This window comes from Erythrolamprus reginae, chromosome 2, assembly GCF_031021105.1.
Source record: "Erythrolamprus reginae isolate rEryReg1 chromosome 2, rEryReg1.hap1, whole genome shotgun sequence".
NCBI lineage: Eukaryota > Metazoa > Chordata > Lepidosauria > Squamata > Dipsadidae > Erythrolamprus > Erythrolamprus reginae.
This window is the reverse complement of record NC_091951.1, coordinates 304,538,908-304,553,646: the sequence shown is the minus strand read 5'-3', so window position 1 is coordinate 304,553,646 and position 14,739 is coordinate 304,538,908. Positions and strand designations below refer to the sequence as shown.

Here is a 14,739-nt window from a genome sequence, read left to right as displayed (position 1 = left end):
ATTCAAAATCTTATGTTCTCTTCTTCAAAACTCATTCTCATACTATAAGTTATTTGTAGACAAACCTGCCAATAAAATCATCCTTTTTGCCAGCATCTCTGTCCCATACTGTAATATCAACAATTCCACCTGGTTCCTCATAAAGATGTAAGTCAAATTGTTCCCTCCACTTGGGATTCAAAGTTTTTGATATTATCTAGAGAGAGAAAAATACTTCTGAACTATGATGCCTTTTTTCTTCACGAATAACAAAATAGAATTTTGATTATTTTAATAGTTATTCATTTACCTACTTAATTTTATATTTAAATATTATTTGTCCTCTGGACAGCAGGAAATATAACATTTATCCACATTTATTAAAATGTTTACTGAGAAACATGTTAAAATTTTCTCAAAGCACACAAAAAGTAGGAAAATTATAACAAGACATTATTTATTGTTCTAGCACATTTGCCTTTTACATCACAAAAGAACTGATATAATGAGCTTCTAGCTGTTTCTCTTTCAAACACTTAAAACGTATTAACTTTTTTTCTTGCTTAGAGATACAGAGAGGTGAAACAGATGTTACAGCTTTTTCAATCTGAAATTCATAAAAAATTAATTTCTTCTTTTCTCAGTACTTTCCTTTCCTTTAAGAAAACCTGTAATAAAAAAGGAGCTGAATAAAAAAGAGCTGAAAAACAATAAAATAAAACAGGACATCCCTTATTCAATTCTTAAAAACTACATAAAATGTATCATTTGATTTATTACATAAGAGTTTTTATTCCTAGCCAAACCAGTATCTGAGACAGGAGTAAAGTTCACCCTCCTTCACATGACCACATTTTGAAACATTGGCAACCTGTTTGCATTTATAACCAGTTGTCAAATACTCTCCAATCACATGATCACAATTTGAAATTTTCTCTGCTGCCTTCCCCAGAAAGTTAATGGGAAAGACAGCAGAGGATATTGAAAATAGAGGGGGATGTTGGATTTGAGAACCATTGCCTGCAGGCAAAGGAATTTCCCCTCCTCTGCATGCTGTAAGAACAGACCTCAAATCTTGGGGAAATGCTAGTGAAGGCCAGCATTCAGAGTCTTTCAGAACACTGACATCTGATAGTGAGGTCTGCTTCTCCAGAGCACTAAGGGTTTTCCAAATCTAGCAAAAAACAAAAAAAAAGCTTGCAAATACCATCATTCTCACAATTGTGGGAAAGGGCCCATGTCTTTCCAGTAGAGTGGGAAGGCTGAGTCCTTTTTGTGCCTCACCATGCTGGGAAGTCCAGACCCTCTTCCTGGTGTTCTGCTTATGTGGCTGCCTAATAACTGCAAGATATAGGATTGCTATTGTTACATAGAAACATAGAAGTCTGACGGCAGAAAAAGACCCCATGGTCCATCTAGTCTGCCCTTATACTATTTTCTGTATTTTATCTTAGGATGGATATATGTTTATCCCAGGCATGTTTAAATTCAGTTACTGTGGATTTATCTACCACGTCTGCTGGAAGTTTGTTCCAAGGATCTACTACTCTTTCAGTAAAATAATATTTTCTCATGTTGCTTTTGATCTTTCCCCCAACTAACCTCAGATTGTGTCCCCTTGTTCTTGTGTTCACTTTCCTATTAAAAACACTTCCCTCCTGGACCTTATTTAACCCTTTAATATATTTAAATGTTTCGATCATGTCCCCCCTTTTCCTTCTGTCCTCCAGACTATACAGATTGAGTTCATTAAGTCTTTCCTGATACGTTTTATACTTAAGACCTTCCACCATTCTTGTAGCCCGTCTTTGGACCCGTTCAATTTTGTCAATATCTTTTTGTAGGTGAGGTCTCCAGAACTGAACACAGTATTCCAAATGTGGTCTCACCAGCATTCTATATAGCGGGATCATAATCTCCCTCTTCCTGCTTGTTATACCTCTAGCTATGCAGCCAAGCATCCTACTTGCTTTCCCTACTGCCTGACTGCACTGTTCACCCATTTTGAGACTGTCAGAAATCACTACGCCTAAATCCTTTTCTTTTGAAGTATTTGCTAACACAGAACTGCCAATACAATAGTCAGATTGAGGATTCCTTTTCCCCAAGTGCATTATTTTACATTTGGAAACATTAAACTGCAGTTTCCATTGCTTTGACCATTTATCTAGTAAAGCTAAATCATTTACCATATTGCCGACGCCTCCAGGAATATCAACCCTATTGCACACTTTAGAGTCATCGGCAAATAGGCAAACCTTCCCTACCAGACCTTCCCCTATGTCACTCACAAACATATTAAAAAGAATAGGACCCAGAACAGACCCTTGTGGCACACCGCTTGTAACCTGACTCTGCTCAGAATACTCGCCATTCACAACAACCCTCTGGTGTCTATGCTTCAGCCAGCTGCAAATCCATTGAACTATCCAGGGATTAAGTCCAATCTTCACTAATTTATCTATCAGCTCTTTATGTGGAACCGTATCAAAGGCTTTGCTGAAGTCCAGGTAGGCAATATCCACGGCACCACCTTCATCCAACACCTTTGTGACATAGTCAAAGAAATCAATGAGATTAGTCTGACATGATTTGCCTTCAGTAAAGCCATGCTGATTTGGGTCCAATAAGTTATTGTTTTTTAGGTGCTGATTTATCCTCTTTTTCAGTAGAGTCTCCATCATTGTTGTTGAGTGAAGCAGCCACATGGGTGTCTCCCTTAATGATCACTTTGCTTAAAACTGAGATTTTGAACTTCATTGTGGTTATAAATAAAGGACTACCTATATTCTTCTTCAAATTAAAAGCCAATAAGAACATGGACATACAAATCATAGGATTAACCTTTTTGCTTCTTCTAGACCCATCCATTACTCAAAGCAAAAATCTTAAGGCCATTCCAACAGTTATGCAATGTTTGTTTGACAATCTCTAATGACAAGAGCACCCATGATTCTGGAAGATAAGATGTTTCACTCTTTAATAACTATCAGGAAATTCTTCTTTATTTTGAGTTTGGATTTCTCTCTGTAAAGCTTCCACTATTTGATTGTTATCCAGCTCCCAGCATATAGAGAAAACAAATCCAGATGCTCTTCTCTGTGATGCCCTTTTAAATATTAGAAGACTACATTTATCACTCCTTTTAGCTTTATGTTCTAAGAAGATCAAGTTCTTTTAAACATTCTTCACAAGGTTTATCTCCCAAACTTTACATTACCTTTGTTGTTATCCTCTGTACTTTTTCCATTTCTTCAGCATCCTTCTTCTATTTCTTATTACAGAACCCAACATTTATCTATATTTTGTGGAATATAGCCTAATGCTCAAGTATCTGATTAAGCCCAGGTCTAAAATCATATAATTGTATTTGGAGGTTTGATTTATTAAGGCACTAGTTTTAAATGTAGAGTTCCAACATTGTACAGTATTAAGGCTAATCAACATTTCACTATTGCAGTAGTATAATAACATAATAATCCAGACCTACAAATAGAAATAGACCAACTGTGGCAAAAAAGGAAAGGTAGTACCAATAGCAATAGTGGCCTTGGGTGCAATTCCAAAACAACTACCAGTCAATTGCAAAAGATGGCTTTACTCAGAATAGCTTTGATAATGTTATAGATATTATTATAATATCTGTAACACCATCAACCATCCACATCTGCCTATCCCAGGACCTTAGGAAGGACATGATAGGGCAGTGATGGCAAACATATGGCACGGGTGCCACAGTTGGCATGCGGAGCCCTATCTGCTGGCACGCAAGCCATTGTGTCCCAGCTCATCTCCAATGTGCATGTGTGTGCCGGCAAGCTGATTTTTAACTTGCACAGACGCTCGGGAGGTGGGGGGGGATTTTTGACTTCCAGAGAGCTTCCGGGGGGACGGGAGAGGGCATTTTTACCCTCCCCAGGCTCCAGGAAAAACTTTGGAGCCTGGAAAGGGCAAAACATGAGCCTACTGGGCTCACCAGAAGCTGTGAAACAGGCCATTTCCGTCCTCCAGAGGGCCTCCGGGGGAAGCTGTTTTCACCCTCCCCAGGTATTGAAATATGGGTGTGGGCACTTGCGCATGCACAATAGTGAGGCCCACACTCTTTCAGCACCCGAGGAAAAAGAGGTTTGCCATCACTGCGAAAGGGGGATAAAAATGCCAAATCTAGTTTGAATGTTTGGCTGACCTTGAAACGAACCATAATACTCAAATAGTGATTTCAACAACAAAAAAAGTGCTTACATTAAAAAATATTCTACTAGTCTCTTAAAAAAATAGTTTAAGAAAATCAAAAGTTACCTTACTCTTGTACTTCTGATGTCCCAGCCGAAATTTCACATAGGGATCACTCAGCCCATTTGTGTCCATAGCTTTGAGTCCATGACCTTCAATTAAAGTGATACTGACTATTCCTCTCCATAGCTGAGATTTTTTGTACAGGTCTGACAGCCGTATACTCTGAGTCTGAAATTTCACATGCAGAGAGAACTCTCATTTATTAAATCAGAAGCAAACAATAAACTTTGTGATTTGTTTTCAGAACAGAATGATTATTTAAATAAAATGTTTGAGAAAGGTAGAAAAATATCTTAATGTTTAGGACACTTCTTTGATGAATGGTTAGGGATGAAAAGCAAGAAACAACTCTCTTCAGTATTACTTAACTTTTGAAAATAATAGTATTGTCAGAAAACAATCCTGATTTTGTGAATAGAACATATTTGATATTCATGAATAAGGGTTGCCCAAATCCTCACTGCCTTTACTGGCATTTGAACATTTATTCCTATCCAATATTATATAAGGGGGAAAAGGAAAAACAACACATTAGGTGAATAAAGGCCCATTTTAAGATCAACTCTTTATATTTTTCTTCTCTTTCATTTGAGAAATCATATTTGTTGTTAATCAACTTCTTGTTACACTAACTTGAATTAATTATTTCTTAATCCTAATGCAAATATATTTTAAGGTTTATTTTATCATCTTCTTTTATCTAAATAAGCATCAGTTCAAAATATTATATAACAAAATACGGTACTACAACCATCTCAATTCATCCATATCTTTTACAATCAGCACAACATTCTTCTGGACTAATATGGATATTATTTTGAAGAAATTTTATATTTGAGAATATTTATATTTCACCCATCATAGATGGGTGAAGAATAGAACAGCTGATCTATGATGATTGAAAAACATCAATGTTACTCTATTTTTTAAAAAGGAACAAAATGAACTTCTATAGGACAATCAGTCTTCTGGAAAGATTCTAGATAAAACAATACAATAATTGTTGGAGATCAGCACACAGAACCTCAAGAACAAGTCTTGCCATACTAATTTTATCTTCTTTTTAAAATTGATTGATGATTAATTGTGGGAATGTCCTAGGCATAATATATTTTGAATTCAACAAAGTATTTCATAGAATACCCCACAAGCTAGTTAAATGAGGGCTAGCATAACAATCAAATCGCTAAGTACCATATTTTTTTGAGTATAAGATGCACCTTTTTCCTCCCCAAAGGAGACTGAATATTTGGGTGGTCTTATACTCTGAATGTAGCTTTTTCAAAGGTTTTTTTTCAGCCATATCAAGGCACTAACAATCTTCCCAGCTCTTACCTTGCAGGTTCTTTCATTGTTACTCTCTACAAAGAATGTTTTCCAAGCCCTAAGTTTTTGCAGGTTTTTTTTTAAATTGCTCTACTTGCTCGAAATGTTTCTTTAAAGCCCTAACCAGATGGTAATGATGTTCCCACTCTTACTGACTAGCAAGCTATTTTATTGTTACTCTTTCCGAATAAGGATTTTTAAAAGCCCTAACCAGGGGATAAAATAATGTGCTGAAGCTGACCAGACTAAGGATGCTAGCCAGATGAATATCTGGTAAGCAGATTCTTTCCCCTATTTTCCTTCCCCAAAACTAAGATGCCTCTTACACTTTGGTGTGTCTTATACTCCGAAAAATATGGTAGATCAGGGCTGTCAAACTCAATTTCATTGAGGGCCATACCAAGGTTGTATTTGACCTCAGGAGTTGGGGTTGGCGTGGCCAGGGTGAGCGTGGCCAGCTGGACTTCACTCAAATTGGAGGTACCTGTGGTGGCCCAAGTGTTCTTCCAGTGAAAACGGCTCCCAAGCTTCATTTTTGCCAGCAGCAACCTCCTACAACCTTCTGCAAGTGAAAATGCAGCTCAAGAGGGTTGCTCTGCAGGCCAGATCTAAGCACCACACGACCCTTGAGTTTGACACCCGATGTCAAAAAATGTCACAAATTTCTTGTTAAACTGGAGTTCAGTAAATAATCCTGGGATTTTGAGGTAGTTCCCTCATTTAAATATTAACAAAGCCTACAAAGATTCATATTAGCTATGATCATTGTGAAGCTGGGATAAGACGGGTGCATCCATCCTGGTGCTCCTTGATGTCTCAAACAGTTTTTGATATTACTTGACCCTGGTTATTGGGGGTTAGGAGTCACTGTGTGGCAGTGATTAACCTACTTCCTCAAACATTAGTTTTAGTCAGCATTAATGTGTGGTGGGATCATGTCTGTGCCTCCTCACTTGTGGGGTTTGATGCTCTCCCCTCTCCTATTTAACATCTACATGAAACTGTGGGGTGAATCATTCATTGGTTATTGCTTAGGTATCATCAGTATGATGGTGAAACCCAGCTTTTTATCTCAAACCCAAGCTGCACAGGTGAAATTGTTCATGAGGGGTCCTCGGTGCCCTCTGAGCTTGGTTGCTTTCTTGCAGATGTTTCATTACCCAAACTAGATAACATCACCCTCATAAACATGATAATATCGGGAAAGGGGTGTGGCCAACACCATGGTGCTACGGAGCTCCCCATATTCTGTTGGGGAACCATAATATCTGCGATGCCAGGAGACCCAGTTTGGCCAGAACCAGGTCAGAACCACCCTGTAGGGGTGGGGGGAAAGAGAGGCGCCTGCTGGTAAGCTGAGGGGGGCGGAAAATCCCCTAGGGACCCAGCTCTGTCCCCTCGGCCTGCAGCAAACGAAAGACGACAGGAGAAAAGGGGGAAAAGAAAGATACCAGAAATTAAGGGTCTTTTGGAGTAGGCAGCCATAAACAATTTAAATAAATAAAAATAATCAGGTAGATGCTAACATTTTAGTCTAACATTGAATATTGAATTAAATATTGTAAAAAAGAGTAGTTTGACAATAAATCCAACACACAACAAAAATGGCATCTACACAGACCTGAAACAAAAGAAAACAATCCCATTTTTGTGAAAAGGTGACTTTTCAGCAAAACAAAACGTAGTTCAAAATAAATCCTCTGAGATGCTGGAGCCAATATTTGTGAAGTTCAAATGCATAAATATTTAGCTGCCATAAATTGTTTTTGCAGGTTACCTCCAGATAAGAACTAGTCTACCAAGTCTTATTATTTACTTAAAAAATACAACAAGTACATGATGAAATCCTGATGAATTCCTAAATTGATAATGCTGCATAACTGTCAAGAAAACATTTTATACTCTTTGCATGGAAGTATAACTTTAGTAATATTATAAAAAGCCCATACTATTCACAAGTCAATGCAAAAGAACAGAAAAAGCTGTTCAAACTGCAAACTGAATTTGAGAACAGGAAAATTCCTTCTTAGATATATTAAATCACACAGCAACTCCCATTCGTGTCCCAACTATAACCCAGCACAATTATTCATGGATAATTACTGGTAGCAATGAATCTCTTTTCTAATACTGAAAACAAACTTATATTTTATTGGTTTTATTTCAAAAAAGGCACTGCATCAGATACAACCCCCCCCCACACACACACCTCTACAAATTCAATAATGACAACAATTACTGGGTCGCCACTTCGCCAGAATTGTATCACAAATAAAAATTAAATAATCAAAAAGAATGGTAAGAAACAGCAAATATCTATGGATATCCTACCTTCTAACACTATTAAGAGAACATTATAGCTTTCAACCTTTCTATATCTAGAAAAGCAAAAGATACCTTCTTCATAGGAACATACAGAAACAGAATCAAGTGACATAAGATTGCTAACCAACAAAAACTCCAACATAAACTTATAATAAAGGATAACAAACAACTATCAGATTCTTGTTCGTCATTTTTAACATGGAATTTATGATTTCTAGATGCAAAATGTTATAGAACGTAACCTTATGTACCTATACAGGTCAAAAATAGCAATTATTGGCTGTCTTAATTACACTTATTATTGTCTGTCTTAACTCTGTCTTAACTACACTTATGTGCATGCAAATAAGTGTTAAATAAATGTTTATTTAATCTTCAGCCTTTATTATTTTTCTAAGTATCTCAAGATGGCAAAAATACCTAATGCACCTTCCTCCTACTACTTTCCTCACAACAGCAATCCTGTGAGGTGAGTTGGGCCAAGTAAGAATGACTGGTCCAAAGACCTTGATTTGGTTTTCATGTTTAAGGCAGGACTAAAATTCACAGTCATCTGGTTTCTTGGGCCGAGAGGCAAATAAGGAGCTGTGATGTTCCTTCAATACACCAGGGTGATTTGACACAAAATATGTAACCCTTCCCTGGTGCAGAGCTGAAGGGATTGGATACTGTAGCCTAGAGGATAATTCTCTGCCTTACAAGGCAAAGGTTGAAGGTTCAAGTCCCAGTGGGTATGGCTAGCTGATGAGGCCAAAATAAGGCCAAAATAGATCTATCCTAGTCTCCCTTAATTTTCAAATTCAGCAAAAAAACATGTGACATATATAGATAGAATTGTCACTATCAATAAAATTAACTGCCTTGGAAATGGCTCTGGGTTGGGCCGAGAGGCAAATAAGGAGCTGTGATGTTCCTTCGATACACCAGGGTGATTCGACACAAAATATGTAACCCTTCCCTGGTGCAGAGCTGAAGGGATTGGATACTGTAGCCTAGAGGATAATTCTCTGCCTTACAAGGCAAAGGTTGCAGGTTCAAGTCCCAGTGGGTATGGCTAGTTGATGAGGCCAAAATAAGGCTGAAATAGATCTATCCTAGTCTCCCTTAATTTTCAAATTCAGCAAAAAAAATGTGACATATATATAAGATTTTTTAGTAATTAAAGGACCATTCCATTGTCATTATTATATAACAGAGAATAAAATAATATAATGTACAGAGAATAATCTACATGTCACAACCTTACGTTCAATGCGATAAATTATAAAATATCAGTTATTTCAAGGCTACATGCCAAGAATTACCTTACTTGTTCTTTTCCAACTCTTCCTCATTAGCATTGTCTGCAAATAAAATAGAGCATTTTAATCACCTTTTACCTGTTCATATAGAAAGGCCAACTGCCTTCTAAATGAGAAATGCACATGACAAAACATCAGACAAATTTTAAATAATTAAAGACAGAAATCAAACAGCCACAAACATTCACATTGAAACACAATTATGATTTAAGCTTCTATTATTTAATGAAGAAAAGAAACTGTATATGGTAACCTGAAGATGTATTGAAGAGCTCAAAAAGAACAAGAAATGATAATTATCTGGAAGTAGGAACATCCTAATTTCACAGAAAACAAGATGTATATAAATTGAAGATTCAGCAATATGAGAGATAAATCTCCAATTTAACAAGTACTTATGATAGGCATCCACATACAAAGAAAGATAGGTTTTGAACAGGTACGAGCTGTGGCGACGCAGTGGTTAGATTGCAGTATTGCAGGCAGAGTTGCTCACAATGCCAGGAGTTCAATTCCTTTGATCCTGACCAGCTCAAGGTTGACTCAGCCTTCCATCCTTCAGAGGTAGGTAAAATGAGGATCCAGATTGTTGGGGGCAATATGCTACTCTGTAAGCCACTTTAAGAGTGCCGTAAAGCACTTTGAAGCAGTATATAAGTCCAAGTGCTATTGCAACTGTATTTGTTTATTAAGTAATTTTTGTTTAAAATTATTGTGTTTATTTGAATTAGATTGTTTAAAAAACAGTTTTTAAAAATTCAGGCACTAATGTAAGTCAAGCCTGAAAGACTTCATAGATATAGCTGTCTTTTGACATGCATTTTACAGTAAGAAAATTTCAATGGAGGCATAAAAGCCAGAGACACTTGGTATTACCTTTTTTTGTGAATTTAACAAATAATCCTGGCATTGCTTTTCAAAGGCCCAAAGTACTAAGAATTCCACTTTGATGATATGCTGCTATGCATCTAATCAACTAGGTTCCCCAAGTAGTATCTCAAAATGTAGAGCAGTTGGAAGATTGTTGAAGAGCATATGAAGATAGAAGACTGATTCCCCGATAAGAGAGAATGATCTCAGCCAAAGCTATGAACACAGTGGAGCTCAGGTGTGAAAGCTGCACTGAAAAATATCCCAAGATCAAAGAGAGATATAAAAGCGATATTACAAGAATCTCTTGATTTAAGGAGTTTTTATTTACAAATAATAACTGTAGTTAAGATTATAGTCATGAAGCCTGCATGAAGAACAAGTATAAATCAGAGCTGATATCTGAACCTGCATTTTTTTAGTATTACAATATAAAGGGCTACTCCAGTGAGCCAGTCAAAGCCAACAAAGGTTTGATGTGTAGGACAATATTCAGCCCTGGAAGAAAGCAAGTGTTAACAAGAGATCATGGAACCAAGAGAAACTAGGGACTGTTATTTCCCAAAAGCAGGATCAAAATAATGGAATTGCCTTCACCATTAAAATGCTGACATAGAGGAAGAGAAGCACTTTGTTTCTGGTATAGAGAACAAGATCTTGGTGCCCTCAATTACACATTTCTTTCTTTAAAACTGAGACCCAAATCTGAATGGACAACAGAATTATAGGCAGGATCGAAGATGGATGAAACCAGGGTAAAAGGTGTACAAATACAGAGCTCGATGTTTTCAGTACACATCCCTTCATTTTCTTATTTAATCTTGGTCATAGATTTTGGTGCGAGGTGTGTTTTACCAAATTTATCAAACATTGATGATTTACAAAGTTTCTTTTCATTGTGCCAATAACAAAATTTCAGAATACAAAGGAATGGGGATACACCAGAAGTCCCCAGCCACTTTTCAAACATTATAGAAACGTTGGATGGAGAAAGGGATAACTATTTGTATATGTGGGCAATTAGAACAATAGAATTTTCTTCAAAATCATAAATCCAGCCCAAACTTGTAATATTTCAGTCAGACAGATTTATAATATATAAGAACAAGCAGCAAGAGAAAGTTATCCAAACACAAAGTTATCCGAATTTAAGGCAGCAATTTAAAGGAAATCTTCACGGAAGGATCTGACAAAAGATTATCACAACCAATTGTTCTAGCTGCAATAAATGAACCAAACTTTAGTCCTTGTCTGATCTAGTTTCCTCAGAGGTTAATCTTGCTAGCACTTCTCAGAATTCCTCTGTAATTACGTCTTTAATTGTTACTTGTCTGTTATCTGGATGTTTGAGGGATGAGTGAAGGAGATACAAAGTCACAGGAACAAGGTATAGTTGGTTGCTCTCTGTATTTCTTTGCTATGCCTTTACAACACCAGATTTACCTGTAGCAAAGCTTCTTCATGATTTATTTATTTAATTTATTTATTAATCAGATTTGTATGCCACCCCTCTCTGTAGACTCGGGGCGGCTAACAGCAATAATAATACAATGTAAACAAATCTAATATTTAAGTTAATTTAAAAAGAACCCCAATTTAAGAAACCAATCATACATACTGACAGACCATGCATAAATTTTATAAGCCTAGGGGGAAGGGAAAGTCTCAATTCCCCCATGCCTGGCGACAGAGGTGGGTTTTAAGGAGCTTACGAAAGGCAAGGAGGGTGGGGGCAACTCTGATATCTGGGGGGAGTTGGTTGCAAAGGGTCGAGGCCACCACAGAGAAGGCTCTTCCCCTTGGTCCCACCAAACGACATTGTTTAGTTGACGGGACCTGGAGAAGGCCAACTCTGTGAGACCTAACTGGTCGCTGGGATTTGTGCGGCAGAAGGCGGTCCCGAGATATTCTGGTCCGGTGCCATGAAGGGCTATATGATCTTAGGAGGGTTGGTGAAACAAATGGCAAGACACTATTACAATGATGGCGAACCTTTTTGGGTTCGGGTGCCAAAAGTGTGTGTGCGTGCGCGATAGCGTGCATGCGCATGCCCATATCCATAATGCAATGCCTGTCCCCCACACATCTGCACAGATCCCCACACTGTCTCCCTGCACATGCACACAGGCCTCACTGAAACCTCTGGACTTCAGGTAGGCCCGTTGGACCATTTTTCGCCATCCCCGGGATTCAGGAGGTTCTCCTGGGGAGAGCAAAAAAAAAAGGCTGAAAATCAGCTGACCAGGGCACACGTGCGCACTAGAGCTGACATAGGGCAATGCCTCACGTGCCCTCAGATATGGCTCTGCGTGCCACCTGTGGCACCCGCGCCAAAGGTTTGCCATCACTGCACTATTACAACCTCAGCACATCCTACCACTGTTTGCCTCCAAAGGAAAATCCATAGGCAAAAAGAGGAATTATATTGGTGCTTACAAAAGTTTATTGCAAGTCCTCTCCCAATGCAAGAAAACTAATAGCTGTGTACAGCCCACCCAAGAATGCAAAACTTAGTAGAGCACCTTCGGAGACATAAACAAAAAAGCACATACAGATAGTCCTCATTCACTGATGGTAATTGGAGTTGGAAATTCTACTATGAAGCAATGTGATCACAAAGTCTCATGTGACTGTACTGACTTATGATAACACTTCCAGCAGTTGCAGTCATTAGGCAAATCTCACATGGTCACAGCATCTCAGGATCACGTTATCATCATTTGCAACCTTCTGCCAGTTTCCCTTTGACTTTGTTTATTGGCAGCTGCAGCTAAGGTTGCAAATGCAATCATGTATTGCTAGATATTGCAAAGTCATAGTTATGAGCCAGTTGCCAGGCACCTGAATCATGAACATATGATCACAGGGCCACTCTCTGTTGTGGCCCATCGAATGGCAAGAGAGCTAGCAGCATAGTTAAACAAAGAGGAGGGGGATGGGGAGCCTAGGCCAGCTTCAAAGACTTTGGAAGGCTCTGATGAGGGAGCAGAATCAGAGGCAGAGCCAGGGCCTTCTGTCTGCCCCCAGGTGAAGAGGCTGCTGTCTTTAGGGCCTGAGCCTAAGTAAAAGGGAGGAACAGATGGGTCCCATCCCAGATACCCGTATATGTAGAAAGGAGAAGAGAGCAACAGAAGAGAATAAGCTGATTCTCAGGGAACAGAAGTCGTAGATGCTAGCAGCCCCTCCCTGGCTGGGAAATAAATAGTAGTGGTTTGGGAGTGGCCTATTGTTGCAGACAACCATTTGTTTTCCAGTGTACATCAATCAAAGTCAGATTCCTATGCCAGAACTAGGTTTGTCAGGACTAATTGCTCTGTATTTGAGGTTCCAACTGAATCATCTGCTGGGAAATAACAGGGAATTTGCTTCAGCCAGGGTGAACAGGGACTGTTTCTGCTTGACTTATTCATTGATAGGACTTTCTCTATTGAGTTATCATCTGAACAGAGACTATTTTTGCCCTGTTTCAGAAGGGGAAAAAACTTTCATTTGTGACTAATTACTTTTGGGTTTTTTTATCCAACATGACAAGACTGTTCCTTCCCTGTTTGAATAAAGGGGCTTGTTTTACTTGTGAGTAAGTGGTTTCTCATTACTTGTGAAGGCTGAGTCAGAACACTATTATGGCTACAAGTCTTAAGTGAATGTTAAGCAGGAACTACCTTTACAAGGGCTTGTAGCCTTTGACCAAAAATTGTTCATGCATGAAAAATGCTAGCAAAACCTCGTTTTAACGAATTGGAAGAATGAATGAACCAGCTGTGAGAATGAATATGCTATACATATTCACTGCAGGAATTGAAAAATGAAGAGATTCAACAATCTTTGAATGTCCATGCAATGAAGAATAGTGTTTCCACCAATAAATTATGTAAATTCCAGAAAATTCATGTTGTTATGATACGTGTGAATCATGGAGACCACATGAAGAATCTAAGCAGCTACTACTAAATATAGAAAAGGTTTAAATTATTTTTTAATTCTTAAAATAAATTAAAAACATTTTGAAAGCATGTCACCGCTCTTAAACTATGAGAAGTTTAGGGGAAAAGTTTTTTTCAACCACCGGTATTCCATTAGCCAAATAGAATGTTTCTGCTGTCCTTTTTAGCACTCATTAAAACTCCATCATTAATAATTTCTAATCTAACTCTTCAACAATTGCATTGCATTCCTTTAACTTAAAATCTGTTACTCTTTTGCTTCTATGACCAGGGACATATTCATAAAAAATCATGATTTATAACATGTTCTCGATATTACAATTTTCCAAAATACTTTAAAATGTATTTGTTAAGATGGATTTGAAGTTAATCCATTTGAACTTTCATTAATTCATGAATGCTTACACTTAAATCAATTTTAATCATTTTGTCTCTGTGAAAATATATAGAGCATAATATTAATTTTAATTAAACCTTTTACAATGTAAGCTAGTTTTAACCCAACAATAAATTAGCATATAATCATTCTATCATGTTATGCAACGTAATATGGGCTATATCAAGATTCTTTATCTCTCAGGCAACAATGCGTTGGCTGCTAGGTATTTTACATTCATTATGAGATGTATGTTATTAAAAGCATATACTATACTTGACAAAAACTTGTAATGAAATGCCTTTCCATTCCACATATGTTT

At 37.7% G+C, this 14,739-nt stretch overlaps 1 protein-coding gene across 1 annotated transcript in view; it reads right to left on the bottom strand.

The window, feature by feature from the left end:
* MCTP1 (multiple C2 and transmembrane domain containing 1) overlaps positions 1–14,739 on the bottom strand; it is a 166,562-nt gene that overhangs the window by 117,939 nt on the left and 33,884 nt on the right. Inside the window, 3 exon segments of the mRNA XM_070743023.1 lie at positions 66–196; positions 4,279–4,443; positions 9,231–9,269. Coding sequence (XP_070599124.1) covers positions 66–196; positions 4,279–4,443; positions 9,231–9,269 — 335 coding nt within the window.